General features: G+C 36.1%; 1 protein-coding gene across 3 annotated transcripts in view; it reads right to left on the bottom strand.

The window, feature by feature from the left end:
- The window catches only part of ARID4B (AT-rich interaction domain 4B), an 89,085-nt gene that overhangs the window by 12,781 nt on the left and 52,412 nt on the right, over positions 1-23,892 (bottom strand). For all 3 annotated transcript variants that reach the window (XM_027685004.1, XM_027685010.1, XM_027684996.1), the window contains 7 exons: positions 21,359-21,431; positions 20,067-20,161; positions 18,836-18,933; positions 18,356-18,623; positions 17,176-17,348; positions 7,091-7,342; positions 444-528 (listed from right to left, as the gene is read on the bottom strand). In XM_027685004.1, coding sequence (XP_027540805.1) covers positions 444-528; positions 7,091-7,342; positions 17,176-17,348; positions 18,356-18,623; positions 18,836-18,933; positions 20,067-20,161; positions 21,359-21,431 — 1,044 coding nt within the window. The remainder of the gene's footprint in view (positions 1-443; positions 529-7,090; positions 7,343-17,175; positions 17,349-18,355; positions 18,624-18,835; positions 18,934-20,066; positions 20,162-21,358; positions 21,432-23,892) is intronic.

The following is a 23,892-nucleotide window of genomic DNA, read 5'->3' as shown; positions in this document are numbered from 1 at the left end:
GGAATATATCATCACCTAAGCCTAATTATCAGTTGTAAAAGAATGAATTTTGGAAGAAATGCTTGGCAATAAAATTATAAAGTCCCATGCACATAGACTAGTCATAGGTTTGCTCTCCAGAATCAGGGAGCTCAGAAATTTCACCCCCTGAGCTGGCTCCCAACACTGATAAAAATTTGGATCCTTCTCATTTGTTTTCTGTAAATGCATACAGTACATTTAATTAAAAAATACAGGAAAGAAGGAAAGAGAAGCTTCCCCACCCCAAAGAGCGAAACCAAAACCTCCACGAAAACAGTATCTGTTTTTAGAAGCCTACGAAGTTGCTTTCCCTGTCAAGCATTTGTAGGCCAATCTAAAGGTCAGGAAGGGAGGCGGGGATTACTGAAGTATGTATCAAACCAAAGCTGGGGGGAACCAGGGAGAAAAGGGAGAAAAACTACCTTTATTTTCTTTCGATGCTTAATTTTTGGTACATTTTTATCAGCTGGCCTCACTATCTTGTCTGCCTTTATCCATTCATCATACCTAAACACAAAAAGAAATTGTACACATTTATGATTTTAAGCAGATAATCATGACATCATATGAGAAATTTAATCAACGAAAAAGAATTAGTAGGAACATCAAAACAGAACTGGAATTTGAATCAAGTAACTTGCGTACTTTTCAAATTTGTGAAGTTTCAGCTAAGGTTCAGAAGATTGAAGTTTTTTTTACACTGAAGAGTAACTGCAAAATCTGCTATTTTTTCAGTCTGCGCTGAACAACAGGAAATCCATATATAAAAGTAAAACAAACTACCTGAATGACAAATCTTTATGGACCTCCAAGAGGTATCCCTTCATATATATTTATATTTTTATATATATATATATATGTACACACACACTGCAAAACCTTAACAATAAATTCTTACAACTGCATAAAATGTGACCAGTTAATAAACTCTTTTGATCCTACGTGTCTGCAAAGTGATATTTGGAGTGACTAACCCTTTGGAGACACTAACTTTTGAGTCATGGACTCCACAGTAACACTTTTCAATTCCTTTTCAGTTAAATATTTCCATTTTTTATCAGAATGATACAAGACAGAAACATACTAAATAGCGCTAAGATATTAATAACAGGCATCTTACTATCTAAGACTGGCCCTGTTAAATACAAATCCAGGACTAAAGAAGTACATTCTTAGTAAGAATATACTGTAACTATGGTACTCTACTTGCCAGATTCATTGTGTATTTCTGAAAAAACTCAAGAATCAATTAAATCAATTTTTTTCTCCCAATTATAATCAGCTGTTTTACTACAACTGTGAATTCAAGAACCATCTGCATAAGAAATAGGTCAGTTAAAAAATAGTATGTATTAACATACAAACAAATTCTGGCCCCTCTAGGTAAACATGAGAACAGAGGGGGAAAAAAACAACTTCAAAAAAACCACCACCACTAAAGACCTAAAAACCCAAACCACACACCTCTAGACAACTAGTACAAGATGGAGTAGTCAAGCACAATGCATTCATGACCATGCTGACTTTCCACCATTTTTATATATACAATGATTACTGACACAGTCCCAATTCAGCTTTTTTGCAACACTGCCAATTATATCCACAATGGTGACACATAAATTAAAAACATATAGAGAAAAACATGCCTCTTTCCAACTTGCTTTCATGTATATGCTAAGTTAAGATTTATGCAAAGTATTTCAGAAGCTCAATAATGTATTTTATTAACTTAAATTTCACATAATAATACAGTGAAAAATGAAGTAGCAGTCATCTCTTAAAAACAGCTTTCCAAAACAATTTGTTGGGCTTTTTTTTCCCTTCTCTGTGACATAAAAACCACAAAATCTTGCAGCACACCATGCAGACTATGACATACCAAGATTGCCTATACTGCTGCAGATACCACTGTCATTGTACTATTATACTGTCATTACCAGGGGAAAGGTCAGTAAATAGTTTCTCTCCAAAACTGGAATATAACTCTGCTAAGTTTCCCAATATGGAAAAATCCCATATTCTATGAGACTGTGGGAAACTCTATGTGAAGCAATCTTTCTTCAAGTCAAAGACATCCTTTCCACAAGGAATACTGCTAAGTGACTGCCAAATGGACTTTGTGACCCACAGACAGGTAAGACTATTTTATTAGGTCTAAATGCTCACAGGAAAACAGCACTAGGACTTGACAAACACGGTGAAAAGTGATGATTCTGACAGTGTCTTTTCTGCCTCAACCATGTTGGAATACAAAATTTGTATTCATTCATTCTATGCATTTCCAGTAAGAAAACAATCTTCCCCCTATGCAAAGTCTGTGCACAGCCCACACTGTGATTCACAGTAACTGCAGTGCCTTTTGGGGTGACAGCTGATAGACATGGGGGCACCCAAAAGCAAAGGAGACATGCAGAATCTGAAGAGAATATCTGTACATACCACAGGGCCTTAAATGTTATGTATTAGCAGCAGTGGTCACACAAACCCTCATCTCAAGGAGCACAAATTGAAACACTATGTGTGACAGTCACAGTTCCTGGCCAGAGCATATCCTGCTTTACTCCTGACTGCACAAGAAACAGACAGACCCTGAGAAGAGGCCCAGTGTCACAGAAATCTCACATCTTCTCCAGGGAATGAGCTGCCCACACTTCACACCTTTGCAGCTCCTTTCACTATTCACACATCAGATGCATATGGTTTGCCTAAACCTGCGACAATGAGACCCCAGGCTGAAACACATCCTGCAAAAAGGATACATCCCAAGCGACAGCCGACAACCTGATCCTAAATTACTTTTTCCTCTACTGCGTGACACAGAGGCACCCTGAAAGGTGCATTTAAATGGGGTGTGTGACTCAGACTAGACTCTTTCTTTCTGGAATTGCACCTGCTAAAATATGAAAACTTACTTCATCAATAATCTTGCTTTAGACAGTCTGTTCACAAAACAAAATAAACCCAAAAATATTATGAAAAAACCTCTTCAGCTCTCATTACAAGAAGTATGTGCTTTCAGAAGACCTGGGTTGTTTTACTACAATGCTGTCTTTCACACTTACTTGCATCGCCACCCTAAAGTGAGTAGGTGGGTGCAGAGATGAGGGAGAAAAGATGGGGAGCTGCTCTTAAAGAGTTTGCACAGATTTTTTTGAGAACCAAGAGGAGGGATTTAATATGAAATTATTATTTACTTAATTTTTTTTAATCAGGTTTTATATGAAAACCTGAAATGCCTTCATAAGGAACATCCCCTTTGCCTTACCAAAATGAAGACAAAGAAGAGCCAGCAAGGAGAGAAGCTTTTCTGCCCTACTGGTTAAAAAGAATGGCTGCCGGAAAGCAGAGTTTAAACAGGAAGGAAGAAAAAAAGCTAAAATGAAATGAATAGCTATATAGCAGAAAAAAATAACTGGCCCTTTCCATCAGAGTATGTACTGATTCTATTACATCCATATGTACTACTTGCAAGCTAAAATACATCACAACATACTCTCAGAGATTGCACAGTCAATCCTCCACAGAAGTACTAGAGGGGAAACAAGGAAAAAAGCATACTTTTCCAGACTAGATATATACTAGCAAAGGTACCACTTTCTCAGGAAGACAAGTGACCTTAAGGAACTAGCAAGCCTTGGCAAATTCACTGAAAAGTTCCAGTAAACTCTCTGTAGCTGCTAACACGGAAGAACCAAGTATTTAATTTGGCTGTGATCAAAGAAAGGAGAAGAGTTAGTCTGACATCCAAATACTGGAATATTAGTTAAAGATTCTGGTTTGTTTAATTTCACTAATTTTTTTAAAATAATTCTGCCCCTGCCTCCTCCGTGACATACATTATTTTCCAGAATCAGGAATTTTGCTACACATTAAATTTCAGTGGTTGATAGTTAAGTATAAAATTCATACATGAAGTAACGGTTCAGCAAACTGAGACAGAAATTAGCATTTTCACATGCAGATTTCTGAAGGAAGGAAAGAAAGGAATGTTGAAAATAGTAAGTCTTAGCTTCAAACAGTTGAAACATTCAAGAATAACAAGCCTTGTGATGTTGTACCATAATGACCCACAGTTTTTAAACAATCTAAATGCTTTTTAAATATGCACCCTTTAACGACTGGGAATGTGCTGCAGAAGAAATTCACCTCAAGCACTTATAAAATGAACTTTTCTTTGCACTGGCAGCTGAAGATTAAAATTACAACAGGAGGAACTGGCACTGTAGGCCCCAAAGAAGTTTTAGTTCCACACAGAGCACATGTAATTCAAAACATTACTGGGCTGTTAGAAGAAACACAGTTTCTCTGTATTTCTCTGCTTTTTTCGGTTAACACATGATAACATAAGCAGGTCTCTCAGGGTAGAGATTTCTACCATTCCCTTTCACTACAAATCAGGCTCCACTGAACACTGCCATTCTTTACGTTTATCAGAGACACATATCACCTGAATCTCAGGAGCTAACAACAAGATCCTTTAGCTTAAAGCTGTACAGCTTCTGTACTTCCTATTTACTCGTAAAAAAAAAAAAGAAAATAAAAAAAAAAAGAAGTTCCACGTTGTTGTCTCTGGTTCCAGAGCATTAAAAACCCCCAAAAACTAAAAAAGATGAATATCAAGTTTACCAAAATCCATTCCAAGTACCCCAAGGCGTGTGAACACGCTCCCTCGCCCCCCACGCACAATTATTCTGAATCTCAGACTGATATTGAAATTAAATTGTGATAAGAAACATAGTAGGTATTTAGGATTTCTGCTCAAACTTGTAGGGTTTAAAGAATGGGTCATTAAATGGCATCCTAACCAAAAGGGGAAACAGGAAAGTCAACCTTTTAGGGGTAGGAGAATGACAGAATTAAAAAAGCCCTAGATGATTAGAAAATCCTAGTTTGGTACATCCCTGTACTTGTACATACAGTACTTGTCCCTGCTGAGTAAGCTACAATGATCAAGGAGAGGAAGGAATTGCTTCCTATCCAAGCAAGGCAGTTATTTTTCCAGGTTGTGACTGACCAAAAGCTAAATCAAGCTATTACATCTTGTGAGACTAGTCTTCACAATACTAAAATACTGAAGTATTTAGATGATGTCTTAAGCTCAGGCTTATCCACTCTGTCAAATCCAAAACTGTAAGTAATTTTACTTGATTTAAAAAAGATTAGCCACATTTAGCAGAGTCCACACACAGTCCCATAGCTAAATCTCAATCACTGATATATTTTTCAGTGAAGAGTCCTGCTTCCCCAAAGTCTTTCAGAGGGCTCTTTTAAAACACCACATAAAAATATAAATGCAAGTCCTGCTGTCAGAAAGATCAAACAATGTTCCTTAATTCTTAAATGAGTACAAGTTTACTAAAAATGCTTTTCTTATCAAACATATCCTAGTCACGGAAATAATGCCTCTGATACCAATATGCGTATTTGTTTAAAATGCAGAATTAAAAAATCAGAATCTTGATTTCTCCTTTGAGAACGGGAGTGCTGGGATCTCCAAGGTGAAGAAGGCTCATTTTTGACTTCTTGTTTCTTCAGATTTGAAGTAGTATTGCTCAAATAAAAATCTGATCATCTCACCTCATAGCATGTATAATATGCCTAGCATGATATTTGCTCAGAAAGAAAAATAACTTCTATGTTTACATGCGAATTCCAAAACAAGAGTTTAAAAGCAAGAAATCTCTTGGAATGGTTACACACAGTAATCCTCAGCGAGTAGAATGAAGTTTCAGCAACTTGCACTCCCAAGGGAGTCCTCCCCAATAAGGGCCGAAATGCAAGTCAGATCCCACCTTGAGCAGGCTGCATCTCCCCTCATGTCTTGATTTCACAGCCCACCATGCTTACAAATGTTGCCTGAAGACAGTTCATGTCAAAGATCCTATTTCTGTAGATCAATGTAGATGTAGACCAAAATTCTACAAACAATCAGTATCAAAACTGGCGACACTGAGACTTTCCTCCTCAGTAGTGGTTTAGGTGCTCCTGGAAATCACCAGGCCTAGATGTAAAGAGGTGAATTCAAGGGAGGAAGAGAAGCATCACATTTCTCTAACTGTTACCTTTGATAGCAGATCTTGCTAGAACTGAATAAATGACATTTGTCCTGCCCTCTTGGTCAGAGGTAGCATGTCCAGATGACAGATGATGGTCACAAGAACCTCAGCTTTTTCAGAAAAGGAAAAATAAGTAAAGAAAAAGTCCAGCTGATTTGTCTCAGACTTGTGGGGTTTGGGTTTTTTTACAGATCTATAAAGACAGTAATAAAGTTAAAAAGATAACAGCTAAAGACAATGAGCAGATACACTGAAAATGAGGAAAGAAGCAGATATGCTTATAAGCTGCTCAAAAACATTGGTTTTTCTCTACTGTTTTCAAAGTTGCTTTAAGTTTTAAATGGCAAAAAAGAGGTCTGAAATGGGAAAAAATATAAGAATATGTCAATTTATTTCTATTAATGCTAGACTAAAGACAATAAAAAGGCATATACTCCTGCTTGTATTAAAAAAAAAGCGTAAGATGCCACTAGGCTAAGAAGAGCCTTGTTTGGAAGCTTTAAGGCAGCCTCAGAGGAAAGAAGGGTGGGGAGGGGGAAACTGGACCTGATGAAATGCAATTATTTGCTGCACACTAATTTGCCACTAAGAATCTTGTCATTCTCCTGTTAAATACCATACTGGTAGTGTACTCTGTGCTTCACTGACAAGAGTATACAGCCTCAGCTAAGTACACTATTCAAATATTTTATGAGATAAAATTGGCTTAAGAAAGCCAGAGGAGGATTCTGTGAAAGAGTGAACTGTCACTTGTATGGAGAGAGCTAAAAGAAAGATGGGGAACAAATGAAGCCTTCTTTGAACAAGTAATTTTAGGATGATTTTCTAAGTAACTAAAGTGCTGCATTTATATAGCGCTAAAAATCTAAACGTTTCATACAGTACAGTGACCTTCATAGAACACCAATACTAAAAGTTTAGGACTCCAGATGTCTATTAATTTAGGTTTTAAAAATCATAAGTGTATTTGAGAAGTAATTCAAGAAGTAATCACTAACTAAAACTCAAGTTACCTCACGTTCCATCCACAGTAGTGCACCAAGTAAAGGACTTCTCCACCTTCGATGTCAGAATCTTTAATACTAGCTTCATACATTTTTTGATTTTTCCCTCTTCCATACCGCACTTGGACTTTCATGCCTGGTGGATAGCATTCAAACTCTTCTTCCTCATTGTTATTGTTGTCTTCTTCCTCCTCCTCCTCCTCCTCTTCCTCCTCCTCTGCTTCTTCTTCATCTTCATCTTCTTCCTTATTCGTGTCATCTCTTGAAAGGTTTAAAAAATTGTAGAGTTAATATGAGATACTTCATAAGCTTTTCAGTTCCAAACCACATATATTGATAAATATTGTGGATGCATTAGAGAGTGGGAAACAGGAGGCTCCAAATATGTGAAACTGTACTACAGCTGAGTAACATCAGCAAAATAGGATATAGCAACACATACAAAATCCAGTGACTGTAAGGTGCAAAAATGACTCAAAGAAAAAAAAAATCCATCAAAATCTGTATGAGGAGAAGTTGTTCAAACTCATCTTTATATGATTCTTTCATGCAGTCTCTTTAAATGTAATTTTTTCAGTTAAAACTTATCCATTTCAACATAAAGTTTCCTAAATTCCATTTTTCAACCTACAAGTTTCACTAATGCTTCTTTAAACTTGCTTGTCAAAAAAATCCTTGCTTTTTTACAATAAATAAATTCAATCTCAACATCTTGAAATGACTGCAACCAAAACCAAATTTTAGGCAAAAAAATCCCCAACATCTTATGTGAGTTTATTAGCAAATTAAGAAAGCTGTGCTAATTTCTGACCTTGTCACTCCTTGCCAATTACGCTGAAGGTCTTCTAAATATGTCAAACTTGCACTTAATTATTATTTATTAATAAATACACAAGCAGGTGTTCACCGTTTTCAGAAGTAAGCTAATTTTGAATCCATTTTTAGATATTTGGACTAATTCTCAAAAGCAGTAAGAATCCACAAATCTTGCTAGTCTCAGTCTGTGGTAGCTATGGGCTGTCCAATGATCTGAAAATTATCTGCAATCAACTTAAAGAGGCAGACTGCATTATAAAAGATAAAGGGGAAAATATCTTTTAATCTCAAACAACTATATATATTAGTATTATTAGCCCTCATATCATTCTAATCCCACACTGTGCAAAACAGAACAGATTTAGCTGCTGACTAAATTCACGATAACTGTTGCCTGCTAATAATTCAAAAACCTGATACGTGCAACAGGTATGTTTGGATGTATTACAGTTTGAGTAAGAAAAGGTAAGTTGCTCCTAGTCTGATTCACGCCAATACTTAAATTAACCTCACAAACACAGAAGTCTGTATTAATAATCTAAACCTTTCTGTAACATCTTCAGTAGAAAATACTCAGATAAACCAAGCTACTTTTGCTCTGTAAAGGGATCAATAGCATCTTAGTTATTCAAATGCTTCTTTGCGGAAGTAAAACTGCAGGAATTAGCTGGCAAAAGAAAAGTCAGAACAATATGCTAAATTCAACTGTAGTGTAACCACACTGATTTAACAGAATTACTTCAGAAATGAAAGTTGTCACATATATATATGCACAGACACACATAAATATATAATTATATACATACATGTGCATACACAATGAGAAATGCTAAAAAATCCCTCTGTTGGTATATTAACTATACCAAGTCACGGAAGAGATATCTGTCCAGGTATACATGGCATGGACTATACAGTTTAATTCTGGATGGTCAAGACTTTTAATTGCAGTGAACTACTTTGCTGGTGAAGTTAAAAATCACCTGAGTTAAAAATGCAACATAAGTAAATGAGCTTTGAAAGCTCACTTGACCTCCACTACACATCATATGGCAAAATTTACTTCCCAAAGAAATCATGAATAAAAGTGCCCAAAGACTCAGATGAGAAATTCCTGAATAGAATTCCACAGCTAACAACAGAAACCACCAACTAGTAATTTAAATGCTTTTAAATTATACTCTCTGCTGCACTAAATCAAAACTCCTGATTAACTTCAGTTTAACAGGTATTATCATACAAAAGCTAAAAAACTTAGCATCAGGAGTGAAGTCACCACTGCTCCGAGAACAAGATGTGCTTGTGATTTCCCGTTAGTACGCAGACTTTTCCAAACTGCAATGAACCAAATTTGCCAATTCTTTTTTCTCCAAGAACTAGGGGCACAATCCTTGAACGCTGTCTGCAAAGAAAAGCATGCCTATGAGGGAGAGTCAGGATTTTCCAAACACTGGCAATTACGGTGCCAGTGGCTCTTCGGAAGCTGGACAAATTTGCAGTCGCTCTCATCTTAATGACCCTGTAGGTTTCTTGGTGTCCCAAAAGATATCCTACAAAGACTCCATGACAATACCAGAAATTGGTACCATCTGGAAGAGATGGAAGCCTCATTGTGACGTTGAATAACTTGGATGGTCAAACAGATGCGAACAGCAGGCTGTACATAGGTGGAGGGCATGTCAGGAAGCAAAAGCAAAATGGAAGCAGAGATGGCTGCAATTAAAAAGTGTTCTGAGGAATGACTTGGTTAGCAATCATAACCTGGAGATTTTAGGAAAACAAACAAAAGCAAAGAACATCCATCATTTTGGAGCAGAAAAAAATGATGCACTCATATAGCTCCTGAAACAAAAAAACAAACAACCCAAAAAACAACAACAACAACAAAAAAAAACCCAACTCAAAACTCGAGAACATATACCAATGGTTGCAGGGAAGAAAAGATATTGTCTAAGAAGGCCATAAATAGCTCAAACCTGGCAGTGCAGATGAAGGAGAAGCCATGACTGCCATGAAATAGAAGTTTGTAAGAGAAAATTTTGATTGTAGCCATCCAGCATGCACAGTAAGAACCTCATTAGTCCATGAGAACACTGGATTTCCTGTAATGCTCTTTAGTCAAAACCCCAGGGAGGGCATGGGGAAAAAGGGAAAACCCCCCAAACAAACAAACAAACATAATAATAATAATTTAAAAAATCAAGCAAAAAAAACCCCAACCAACAAGCCTCTTGGCAGCAAACAATACTTTTCAACTTACAACCAGCACCAAACAATATTTACCACAAAGCTGCAACAATTTTAATAACCTAAGCAGCAGCTGATGAAACAAGGAAGCAGCACATGTGCATACACACTCTACAGGAGACACAGTAACACAAGTGTAACTGTTTTCCAGAATCCAAAGTATCATCAGAAAGCTTATCAGTACTCAAAGGCATTTCAAATTATAACCACAGCCTAAAAACAATATCCCCACTCCATCTCACAAAGATTGGGAACATAAACCTTCAGAAGCAGGAAATTAATGAATTAAAATGCAAAAGTATTTGTTAATAAAACTATATAAATGTTTAGATTTGCTAAATTTTGCTAAATACTGCTTATCATTAGTTCCAAAGGACATTGTGAAATCACTAAAATTCTAAAACTACACAGACGGCAGGTAATTCTCAGTCAATATAAAGATTTAGCACCAACAATCCCACAATTAAGTGCATCAACAAAGAGACGTTGTTAATAGATGAAACAGTGCATGCTATTACACCACTAAAGGAACTGCAGTATTGTGCCCACTTTCTCTGGCGCTGAACACAGAGCTGTCACAAAGCCTGGTGAAATCCATGAGACAGGGTGTGATTTGGAACATTACATCTGCCTCCCAGGATCTGTCTTGCAGCAAACCTAACCCTACTCCAATACACTTTCCTTGACACACCAAACTGGCACACACAGCAGGTGAGATGGCATATGCAAGAATATTTTTTTTTCAGGGGTTATTCTAAAACTTGAGGAAGCAAGATTATTTCAATTATTGGTTCAATTAAGTCATTACAGTTAATTGAACCAGTAGCAGAAAATAAACTCTAGTGTAATTGACACTTCAAGTTTAGCAATTAGCTTCTATTTTTGTTTCCCTCTTATTTTTTTCCTTTTTCTCATCCTAGAGCATAATTTAACCTCTACTTCACATAATACAGAGCTGAAAGATGTTCTGTCTCTTCCATACTCTGACATTCTCAATCCTAGATGTATTAAGGTGACCCTAAGTTTAAGGCACAGAGATCATTAAGACCTGTCTTATGCCATGACAATAGAATCTCATCTTTAATTACACAAAATAACAAAACACCCAAAAATTCATCAGTATTTGTCTTCCCTCTTGTCCTGGTTTTGGCTGGGATAGAGTTCATTTTCCCTTAGTAGCTAGTGCACTGCTCTGTTTTGGATGCACTGGGGTGACGGGGGAAGCGAGTATGGTTGCATGGTATGTAGTTGCCAGCTGGGTTAAACCACAACACCTCTGAAGCTACAAAGGAAGTCTGAAAATAAAAGCTCCAAGGACTTCTGTCTACACACACAGAAAAATTGAATAAGTGCAGTTACGCTCCCTTGTCTTGAGGGAAGGGGAGAGGCACTAACTTGATTTGAATCACATCTGAGTGTAGTACAGTACACTTGAGCCATGCAAGCATGTACTCCGTAACCAGCGTATTCCTCTGCTGCTGTGGAGAAGACAGATGAAAGGACTTCATGTTATTGCTTCTTATCATTCAGCTAAGTATTTTGAAACATTCCTCAAAAGGATAATGGATGGTTCCAAAGTCTGGCTGAAGAGTACAGCCCTTTCTGTTTTTACAGCACTGGTTCACATTCAGCTTGGAAACATCTAGTATCTGATGAATGTTTAAGGACTCGTCCACTCACATAAGTCTCAGTGACAGCTACCATTGTAAACAGCCTTCATAGTGACCTTAAGCTATGTAAAACACCATGGCAGAACCACTTTTTCCATATCAAAGATGCCTCCCTTCCATTCAACACGCGGGACTGGTACATTTACACTGCCACTCTACACTTCAGTACTGCATCATTTGCAGCTTATTGCTGCATCAAAAGCAATCACTACATATGTTTGTTATCAGTGTGTATTCTATATTTAGAAAAAGAAAACAATTAGACTGTTTCTGAAAACATGACTGTACAAAAACTTCCTTCCTAATACAAAGACAGCTGAAATACATAAATAGAACGCACAGCACACGTAAGAGCATAGAAATATGTTCTTATAAATGAAACTAAGTATGGTTTTTATAAGCTTTCTTTTTTTTGCATACACACCAATAATCTAAAATTCTGAGCAAATGTTCACACCATACATGCAATGAACATGACACATTGCTCTCCCTTCTCCCAGTTCCACATGAACCTAAATCACACTGGAACTATCTCAGTAAATAGTTCCCAACTAATCCAGAAGCTGTAAAATATGCCTTCTGTATGGAATCTCCTTCACTCCAAAACATTTTAACCTTTTTGCTACTGCTTCAGATTTACCACCATAAAGCTCTGATATGTCATTTAAACAGATAAGGAACTGAAGAAAACAGTGCCTCTAACAATCTGTTATCTCCCATATGTGAAATGGAGCTTCTGACTATTACATAATCCTATTGTAAATTGCTTTCAGAAAATCCCCAGTAAGTGTTTCCAGAAAATTTAACTCTTGTACAAACAGAAGCCATCACCAGCACAAGCACAGCAGGTAGTCCCCTTAACCTACAAGGGTAATAAACCTTAGTAAAATCCTTCATGTGAAACAATGCCCATCTTTACTTAGTTCTCAATTACTGCTTTTATTACTTCTAGCTCCCTCATACTGTTTATAGGAGGGGAAATGCTATTAATGCACGTAAAGATGCATATAAACAGCTCTAAGATTAAGATTTTTCCCTTGCATGTGAATGAATGGTTGAACTCTGTTCAAGACTCTAAGCCAAAGAAATTTGTCATTTTCACCTTTTGATACTATCAAAATATGACAGTACCAATTCCCACAAAACCACACCATGAAGACTTAAACCATTAGCATGACACAACCAGAAGTGTTTAGGTTTCTAAAGAATGTTTGTTCATGCATTCCTTGGAGGGTATAAAAAAGCAGACAGTTTTCAAGAAAAAATAAATGAATTCAAAAAGTTTCCTAAGACCAAGGAAGAACTATTTGTGAGTACTGAAAATGACAGTCTGGTGAGAAAGAGCATCCAGAGCCATCCAGAGATGGCAGTCCCTTCTGGTATTAGGGTTAAGGCAGCACCTCAGCCAAAAGATGGAAGCTTCTTGCAATCTTTATGTACTGTAACTGAGATTATGTCAAAGAATTTTATCTGGTCACCTCAAAAATCCAAGTACTAAGTCTGACAACACATAAGTCTGATGTTAATTTTTGTTCAAACACAAAAATTAGCCAGATTGTGAGTATTTAATCTTTCAGTTCAGTATAAAGTTCTTGACAACGGTCTGTCCCAGGTGCTTCAGAGCAAAGTGTTAAAACCAAAACAAAACACAAAGCCAATGAAACAAAATTTCAATAAAAACTTCAAACCCAAATCCAACAAATAAAAACTTGGAGCTGAATTAATCATCTGAGAAAAAAATTTTCTCACTAATATTGGTTACATAGCAATTAACCTACACTTCAGTTCCCATACTTTACCTACTATGACATTTTTAAAAACCTAGCTTTTATTTTATAAAAGCTTTTTTTATTTTAAAAAAGCCACACCTTCTAAAAACTCCACTAGGCTCCTGGACTCAATCTCTTTGGGACACATTCAAACACAACACTACATTGTTCATAGTGTAGAAAAAACTCTCAGTTCTCAACTTGTTGACTGAGTCAAGTGTTTAAATAGTTAACAATTAATATTAGATGCTACAAAGGAAAAAGTGCACCAACTATGCAATGTCACATTTGAAGACCTTTGCTTCCACAACATGAAGTTAGCAGGAACTTCAGAAGTTCTGAATAAAGATGGAGGATTTTTAACTTTTGTGTTTATTCATTGGCCAAGTATGAGTCCTTTTTTGTATGTTATGCAAAAAGATGGATTTACAAAGACCTATGAAAAGTAACACATTACTGGCCTTTTAAAAAAAATTTTTTAATGACTAGAAGTTGCACAATCTTTATCTAGCACAGGTATCTTACGCTAGCCACAGAAAAAAACAAAACAAAATGCAAATAAGAAAAGCCATGTATAGAATAAAGGGCAAGCTGTCTTTGAAACTCTATTCTCAGTGTTCACAGATACACAAGCAGACCAGAAACAGGCACTCTGCAGGAGAAAGGAAGAGAAAGTTCAGCCCTTCCTCCTCTTCATCATATTGTAAAGTCTGTGCAGAAGGGACCATAGGATTCAACTGGTAGCAATCAAAAAAGGGTTGAGCAACATGGGATTGCACAGAGAAACAAAACCTATCAACAATCCTAGCTTCCAGTAGCATTTCCTGAGATCTGGAAGCTGAGAATTACATCCAGTCCTCCCAAAAGAAAGTCATGAAGAAGAAACCCAGAAGTTTTTCTTTCCTCTAAGTTTCTTGTGTCTATGGACAAATAAGCTATGTGAGGATGTCCAAGGTACTACAGACATAAATGCAAACAGCAAACTCTACAGGTTTGCCTTATATAACATTAGATTTCATTTGCTTGGCTAGTTGGTGAGGACTGTGAAAGACAGATGGTCCATAACAAAAAAAGTTCCAGGAACATATTTTAAATAGACCAACAAACTTTCAGTCCACATTGATCGATTTTGATTATGGTTTTGGTATTGGTGTGTGTTACTAGTTTTCTACCTACAAAAATACCTATTTTCATTTTGCATTTCACTTCAACAAAGAACTCCAACCACAGCATTTCCCTCTCTGTAAAACCTTTGTTACTTCTAAAATATAAAGCTGGGTACAGGATAGTACAGTGTCTAACATAATGCCCCATAAAATTCCTTTACAACATCATGGTATAAATGCTAAAAACATTGTTTAGCATTTAGGATGACAGTGACACTTTTAAAAGTGTACTTCCTAACAATCTCTGAGGGAAGAAGGGAAAAGTAATCATGCTAACAGCGCTTTTGCAGTACTGCTTCTTAAAAAAGACCTACAATTAACTTCTATAAATCTTTCAGTTTTGTAATTTAAATTATTCCTTGAGACATAACATACCTCCAGCAATGAACACATCACTACCTACATCTCTTTTTTGAGTTATGCTTTCTATTCTAACCAACTCGTTACAATCTTTCATTTTTCATAATAGCAAAATAATAGTTAAAAGAGTTACCCTGGATGAGTAAAGAGGAGCAGAGGGAAAAGAATTCAAATTACCATCAGGTGAACCAGGAAAAATTAAGAGGAAATAGTGTTTACTACAGATTTTTGTTGTTTTCATAAATAAAGAACTAGGAAAACTCATAACATTTTTTGATGTCATAAATAAGTTACTTTGACATGAATCAGGATAAAAAACCCCACTGAACTAAAAAAAAAAAACAACAAACAAACAAAAAAACCAAACAAAAAACCCCACCAAAAAATAAAGGAGTACTGAAAAGTAAATGCAGCTTCTTAACTTTTATATACTATTTACTACAGCAGCATGGTAAGGATTAAGCCACTGGACTTTCCAAGTATATTAATAATCATAAATTAACATCACAGACATACACACATACAATCACACAATTTAGGGAACTTTAAAAGTTGCTATTCTGTAATCAGTGCAAAGTTTTCCATCTATTTATCTCAATATTTTGAAAGCAGCACTGTAAAATCAGTTTTTAAAAATGATGAAAATCTCACAAACCTGCTACAGTACCAATTTACCAAGTTCACCTTAAAAATTGCAAACACAACAAGGTCCAGCAATTAGTCTTTAAAAAAGAAAAGTTTACATAGCACAAATGAAATCACACCCATAAGAGAAAAGGCTCTGTAACTGAGTTCAGGTAAACTTGATTTTTCTGTATTCTGCATTTCTGAGTTACAGATATTGCCAACAGAATCTCACTGAAAATATTTAGGAAGACAAAAATATTTTACAAAAGGATCATTCCAGAATCAGTTATGAAAATCAAAACCCTTAATAAAATAAAAAAGAACTATTACCAATCAATCAGAAATCAATATACTGAACTAAAACATTCTGCCACAACTTTTAATGGTCCAGAAAAAGCATTAAGAGTTAATGATATTAAGACAGAAGATTAAGACAGCTGATCTACTAAACAGCAAATTGCTGGAATGAACAAGGGAATTAGTGGTCAGGAAACATCTGGTATTAACTATAAAAAAACCTCAACAAAAACCAACACAACCCTGAAACACAGATTGCTGTGAAAGTATAAGGAGGTGTCATTATATGCTTTCCCTCTTGTAACAGCTTTTCCCTTAAAGCATCTGTTACTGTTTTTTCTTGAAGTCAAATATCCTATTAAAAGAGATCTTTGATCTGACCTCCAAGGGCAATTTTTGTGTTCTTACCACCTGAAATCATACTGTATGAGGGCTCTAATTGCAAGAATATAAATTGTTAACACACTGCAGATTAACGAGGACTATATTCAGTTTGTATTTTTTTGTGTGTGTGTGGCTGCTGAAAATCACTTGTGAGGTTTTCCTGCATTGAAACAGGAAAACCTGCTATTCCATAAAGGAAATGAGAGATCGCTTACACACATTAATTGATACGATGGCTCTGAGCATCCCTATTATTTCAATCTCCTACTTTCAAAACACCAGTGTGAAGCACTTCACAAAAGAGACTCCACACAGTATCATGCCTACTCAATGGCAAAGCTGCTAACTGAGTAATGCAAGGTACTTTCATCTTCTCTTGTGTTACTCACCACTGTCCAAACAGCAAAAAAAGGAAGCCACAAGTTTGTGATATACTTGAACAAAAATTAAGTAGAAAAATACTACTGGCAATGACTGCAATATTTTTGTCTTAAATCATAGTCACCTAAGCTTTATATGCTCTTTCCTCACTCAGCTTATAAATGTTTAGGGCTGGACTCTGTAAAACTTAAGCTGCCATTTTTTTTTTTTAAATAGATCCATGAACTTCAATGGGTTTAACCATGATAAAGTTACAAACACTCTGGAAGACACGAGTCTGATTTAACAACAGCATGTCTGATTTGAAGTTCAAATTACAAGAATAAATTTTAATGAATACATATCAGATGTCGTATCAGATTAGAAACAGTGTAACTTACCCCGATTTTTCTTTTTCTTCAGCATCTGCATTTACTGTAGGATTTTCAATTTCTTTAATCTTCTCCTCCTCTTTATCTTCCAGTTTGGTTTCATCTTCAGTTTTGATTACATTTAAGTCCTTTTCTTGATCAGGCTGAGTATACACAGAATCTGGCAAATTTTTTTTGTTTCCCTAGGATAATAAAACCTTTAGTTAACTCATAAGGTGAAAACAAAAGATTTAAGAAAAGGCAGACAAAACACTCTGAAGCTGTAAGAGCAAAAGAACTCCTAGAGTCTGGGACTTGGCCTAAAATTACAGTACCTCTGCTGTTTTTCCTTCTGAAAATCGTAAGCTAAATCTAACAAACTTCAAAGTTGCAGCCAGTCTCCTAGTTCGTTTTGTCACAATGATACAGGCATGCAGCTCTTAGACCTGGACCGTAAAGCAATCCCCAAGAGAAATGCTCCAGGAAAGTATGTTTTCACTTGGGCTGCAGAGACATCAGTACTGGCCCATGTGGAATTCACCCTGGAGAATACCAGCATACAGCTGGCTGCCACTTCTATGCAGAAGCATTACAATTGTGTTGCACACTGACTTTGGGAGCTACACTCGTTCCACAGCAACTGCTATGCCTGTACAGTGCAGCACATCAGCTTATTGCCCTGAACTTCCTTTGCTAAAGCCACTAAGTCAACACTGGATTTTGAAAAGCTATAAACATTAGTCTCTCTGGACCACTGAACTACATTAGACCATGCGTACATCGTATGGCCCAGGTCTTCATACAGCTTCACTTGTTTCATTGGAACACTGAGTTAAAATCAAAATTTAGGAGGACTTAAAAGCATAGCTAAATGCACAATGAAAGTATCAGCACTGTAGGTTAGTTGTGAGCATGCACTACCTATATGAAGATAAAGCCGCACACTAATTAGTCTCCATTTAATGTGGGAGTTCCCCAAACAAGTGGAACGTTAGAGCTGCTTCCTAACAAGTCAGACACCATGATCACCCTAAAACAGACACCTAGGGATAAATATAGCTCAAATGTGTTGTTCTGAATTAGGTTTACAGCAAGTTTTTGTCTTATTTTAAATCCATTACAGAGATTTCAATCTTTACAGTAATTCATGGTGATTACACACCAGCTGACTTTATAAGCAGGACATAATGTGAACTTTAGAATATATTACCAGAACAGAGGGCTTATCATTTTCTTTACTTTCATTATCATTCTCAGCTAACTTTTTTTCTTCCTGTTGTACTACTGCTACTTCCTCCTGCTTGCACTCATCCTTGTCCACTTTTGTATCTTTTGCATCCTGCTCTGGTTCTTCATGCATCTTCAACTCTTTTTCTTTTTCACAGTCTTTACAAGGCTTGTTCGTCACTTTCTCTGGCAATGCCATTTGAAATTCAATGTTAGCTGATGTACAATACTCTTCAAAACCATAGAGATATCTAAAAGAAAAAAATTGCCTGTGATAAGCAAGTTTTATTCAAGAAGGAACATGCTATTTAGAGAGGCTAAACATGAATTATATGTTTAACACCTAAAAAACTGTATTATAACCAAAAAGTTATGGACTTTATGTATATTATCACTAGCACAGGATCACTTCAGTTCATTCTACTGCTGTTTTTAGGACAAACTTCATAGCTTTATTACTTACTTTCTGTATGCACATTTAACATTATATCCCGCAGCTGAATTCAATACAGGGATTCCAAGATCTTGATAAACTTGCTTCCACACTGCTCCACTTTCAATCTGTTAAAGAAAAGAAGTAATTGTTTTTGAATTAACTCACTGACACAAGACTAAGTTGACAAAGCTTATAACTTTGGAAAATAAACATAAGTAATTTCCTTTGATCTGTAAAATTACTATTTATCACACACACAGTATTTCACTGTAATGCAAGCTGTAGTCTAATGTAATTACTTTAAGCAATTTAGCATTGCAATAAGCCACAGCAGGCTTTCCTCTCCAGGTGGCAATAAAACAAAGAAAATATAAAGATTGGAAAAATCAGTACATCATTTTTGTTTTATGTTTAAAGTAATTCTTAACTATCATGGCTAGAATTTTAATTAAATTGGAAAGAAAAAAAATCAGAGTGTTAACAATACTTATCCCTGCCAGTACTGCACCAGATACAGTGGCTACCAGTCTTTCATTACATCCTTAATACACCCTTTGGTGACAAAGTTCCATGACGGTGTGATATGCTCATTTCTAGCCATCTGTGAAGGTAGAGCAGATGTACTGCAATACTCAAGTACTACATCCTCTCTTGTACATCAGAAAGGTGTCACTGCACAAACATACCTCCTCAACTGACAGGCTAAATTTATAGGAAGCAGTTCAAAGCACTAACAGAATCTGCTTGGCCATGAATTCCATATGTTTCAATTACTCCTCTGAGACCAATCCCACCAATCCCAATCAGAACATTCTTCTATATACTGCCCAGAATAAACAGAAAGGGCCTCACAAGAGACCTTAAACTAAATTATTTGTCTTTGAGATTTTATTGAGCAGTGACTCCTTTCACTTTGAGGTAACATGTCAGGAACTATTTGTCAGATAAAGGTATCACAAAAACACACATACTGGCTGATTTTATGCAGCAATAATTAAAAATGCTGAGTAGATGTGTAATTTATTTAGACTACAACTAGTTTCTCATTCATGTTAAAGCATAGTTTTTACAGAGCTACAGGGTGTCTTACATAGACAGAGTACTCAACTTTCATACAACTGAAGCTCCTGTGTAAGAGGAGCTCCTGTGTTCTTCTCTATCACTACTTCCCAGAATAATAAACAATTAATTACTTCACGACAATAAACAGCATCCTCAGATTCTATGGCTCTGAAATACTCATCATACTAATACTCACATTATCAAATCCTCCAAGCTTGTGTACAAGTCTGAATAACTTGAAGAGATTCAAATTTCTATATCCTAATACAGGTCGCTTGTTAATAGGAGTGCCTGGGAACAAAGACAGTTATTATGTTGTTTTGAAGTATTTTTTTTCAGAATAACTTGAAATCCACATCATATGCACTACTACACTATTAAATAGAGTATTGCAAACCCCACCTCATTAATCTGGTACTCTCTCTTCATGAAACTAAAACTCAAAGAGCTTTAATTACTGAACTACAGAGAAAATGGGTTATGTTACTTAATACATATATATGCATTCTTCCATATATTACTGAACATGCAGAAGTGATGTAACTTTTCTTGCTACCTGTATTATACTTATTTTTATTTCACCCACTGAAAAATTTACATCTAAAAATACCAGCACAGTCCTTTCACTGCAATAAAACAAACACACCACAAAACAAAACCAAAACAAACAAAACCCCCACAAAACCAAACCCAACAAACAAAAACAACAACAACAAAACCCAACAAACAAACAAACAAACAAACCAAACAAAAAACCCAACCCTCCCCAGGAACAATTCCACAATGCTCCAAAGAGCTGACACTTCCTATGCTACTGTACTAGCAGTAGTTAGCACTTCATCATCTTTTGTGAACCATTCCTCAATTCATCTTCACATGGCATTAAAAAAAGATGCTACTTTAACCAGTTATAATAGTAATTTAAATACAAACATCCTCACCCTTGCCAACAGACTCTATACTTTTCTTGCAGTGTATAAATACCTGATCAAGATTTAATATAGCGAATGGCACTGGTTTTTAAAAGCGTTTCAATCTACTTTACAGACGATGTTCATGCATTTAAGTGATCAGGATTCCCACAAGAAAATTAGTACAAAGTAAATGTTTTTTTCCATGATCTGAAAAGTGTGTGGGGGGGTGTCAATAAATTTTATTTAAGTATTTTAAATTTATTAAACTGAGCATATAAACTAATATGATTGAGGAAATTAAATGTTTGATTATACAAACTATAAGTACACAGTAGAAAATACAATAGCATGTGCAAAATATAACAGGATATATGTGGATATTCTCATTCATGTTTTTGTGAAAGCAAAAATAAGGAAATGTATTTTAGGAAACGAACCAAGTGACAGACTCATCTTCTAAATCATGGGGAAGTCAGAAGGAATGAATACAGTCTCCCTCTTTCCAAAACTGTACTGCAAAGCACTACTAGTTTACAGATTCAATTTTTAAAGTACTGCTAATTAAAATGCCTACCTCTGTCTTCCATGAACTTGTACAATTGCTGAAGAAAGTTCTCTCGTTCTTCAGGAAATGGTTCTATTTCCTCCTGTTTAAAGCAATGCAGACAAGAAAATTATCATCACTTTGAGTTACAGGCCATTATTAAGAAATGTACTGCAGTGATAATTTAGGTTCAGATGTTTAAGTTTGTTTCACTGTGGTCAGCAACAGGATATTATACAAAGAGACACATGTTCTCAGTGCTATGCCAGGTGAAAGTACATTTTATAAACTACAAACAGTGTTTCAAAATATATAAAACACTGACTGTAAACATTCATTGAAATTGGATTTTTGATTGATCACTGAAGTATCATAAGTGATACCACAAATCAAGATGCATTCTCAATTTTGTCCATTTATGCAGAGAGTCTGGGAGACAGCACTTTGAATGATCAAGAGATTGTATCAGAAACCTCAACTCTATTAACTGCAGTTTAGTGACTCCTTCTTGATTCCTGGATAAACTAGACACTTTCAGAGATGAAGTGAAAGAGAAAATGGTGCTTGCACTTTCTTAGGAGTTCTAATCCACTGTACTGGCAATGGCACTGCATGCATACTGCCATGGAGCACCAGCTGAACACATGGTGGGCAGGATCAATGCAGAACTGAAGTAACAATGGATATTTTGGAAGTTCAGTTCATTGCACTAATAAAACTTTGTATTAGATTTACTTAGATTAATCAACAGTGGAGTTTCAAAACAAAGCACTATGGCTTATTTTATAACACCTCATAATTTCCTTAGGAAATGGGACTTGCCACAAGCTGCAGCAATGATATTAATATAATCAAATTCTTAGGGAATTCTGATGACTGAGCTACTTCAAAACAATACGCCAAATATGAGTTGATTAATTTTTAATACTACCTGTAATGTTTCCAAAAATAACTAGTTATTCAGCAACCTGAAATAAATTATTTTTCCTTAGTGTATTTTCATTCCATGTTTATCATTTCCATTCTTCAACAGTCTCCTTGTACTAAACATTAAAGCTTCACCTACCCTGAAGCAAAGGGACAAAAGACATTGCCTTTAAAGTAATACCAAGACAGTTGAGAAATCAGCAGAAACAGAATATCATTACTAAACAGAATTGGGAAAAACACACACACACAAACAAAAACAAACCCCCGACATCTATTGAAGCTATTTAATAGAGATGGATGGCTGAACATAAGGTCAAGAAACGTTATGACTAATAGTCATAGCAAGGGAGTAAGGTTTTTTCCCTTATTCTATACTTTCTCTTCTCCATTAAAGGCACTTGGATGACAGATCAGAGCAAACAGGCAAAAAATTAAGAACCAGTATTCACAATATGCTGAAACAGTTGTCCTTTAGGTATAATTATCAACACAAATGCAATGAAAATATTTCACAGTCTCGCAAAGGCAATGCATAAGGAAAGATTCTGCGAGGGGCATCACGTGATACTCAGAATACCAGCAGAGCTCAGAGCAGGCTGTTTCAATGATCAAGAAGGACAGGTTGGGTAGAGAACTGCAACCTGTATGCTAGATATCATCCTCATAGGGCAGGGGCACCAGAAATCAGGCATATCTAGCAATTCTTCACCAACAGGTAGAAGGTGATGCTGCAGCTCTGCGTATAGTGCAGATAAAAGCTTGGTTAAGAACATTCACATTCCACAGGCCATAAAGAACAAATTACATGAGTGGAATCGAACACCCAAAACTGTATCATTTTTGTTTGTTTTAATAGCAGGTACTCGGAAAGGACTTTTACCAGCATCTGCTGGATCATGGAAAAGAGATCATATGCAGCTATTTGGGTTACCCATATTCCTTAACAACACGAAAAAAACTCGCCATAAGAAAATAGTCCCACAGAGCATTTAGGGGAGGGGTGGGGGCTGTCACTGAACAAAACCTGCAGGAAACCCAACAAAGTTTTGTAGAAGGAATGTATGCTTTCTAAATATATGGGGAACTGAGATAAAGGTGATGAAGAGGCTGACACTCCTTTCTCACTATAAGATCCACGGCACGTGAATAACACTCATTAATTTTCCCAATAGAGAATACAGCAACTTTCTGAGAAAGTGTGCTAAGGGGGAAAGCTTAAGACCCTGCATGCCTCTGAAAAGGATTTACACTTTCTCAGAATGTCTACAGAATCATTATGTATTATACCCTACCAATAATATCTGTTAATCTTTGAACATATACAGAATGTCTTAATCAAGAAGTTAGACAACAAGGTTTCCTCGATAATGGTTCAAAGCGGGCATGTCACACTCTGTCATATTTACTTATTTTCAAGTTAGACAACCAGAGTTCTAGCAGGCCACTCTGCAGTCTCTAATGTATCTGTCCATGTTAAAAAAGGTAAAAGAAAGTGGCTTTTATGCAGGATAATGAAATCCAGTAAAACAGCAACATGCTTTTTGAAACACAAAATTCGCACAGTATTATAGCTCAGCACTAGAAAAGAGGGTCTTTGCCAACTCTTTTATCTACCATCAGATTTCGTAAAGGAA

Source organism: Neopelma chrysocephalum, unplaced genomic scaffold (assembly GCF_003984885.1).
Source record: "Neopelma chrysocephalum unplaced genomic scaffold, ASM398488v2 Primary Assembly neopelma1_23, whole genome shotgun sequence".
NCBI lineage: Eukaryota > Metazoa > Chordata > Aves > Passeriformes > Pipridae > Neopelma > Neopelma chrysocephalum.
This window is presented reverse-complemented; position numbering and strand designations above follow the sequence as displayed.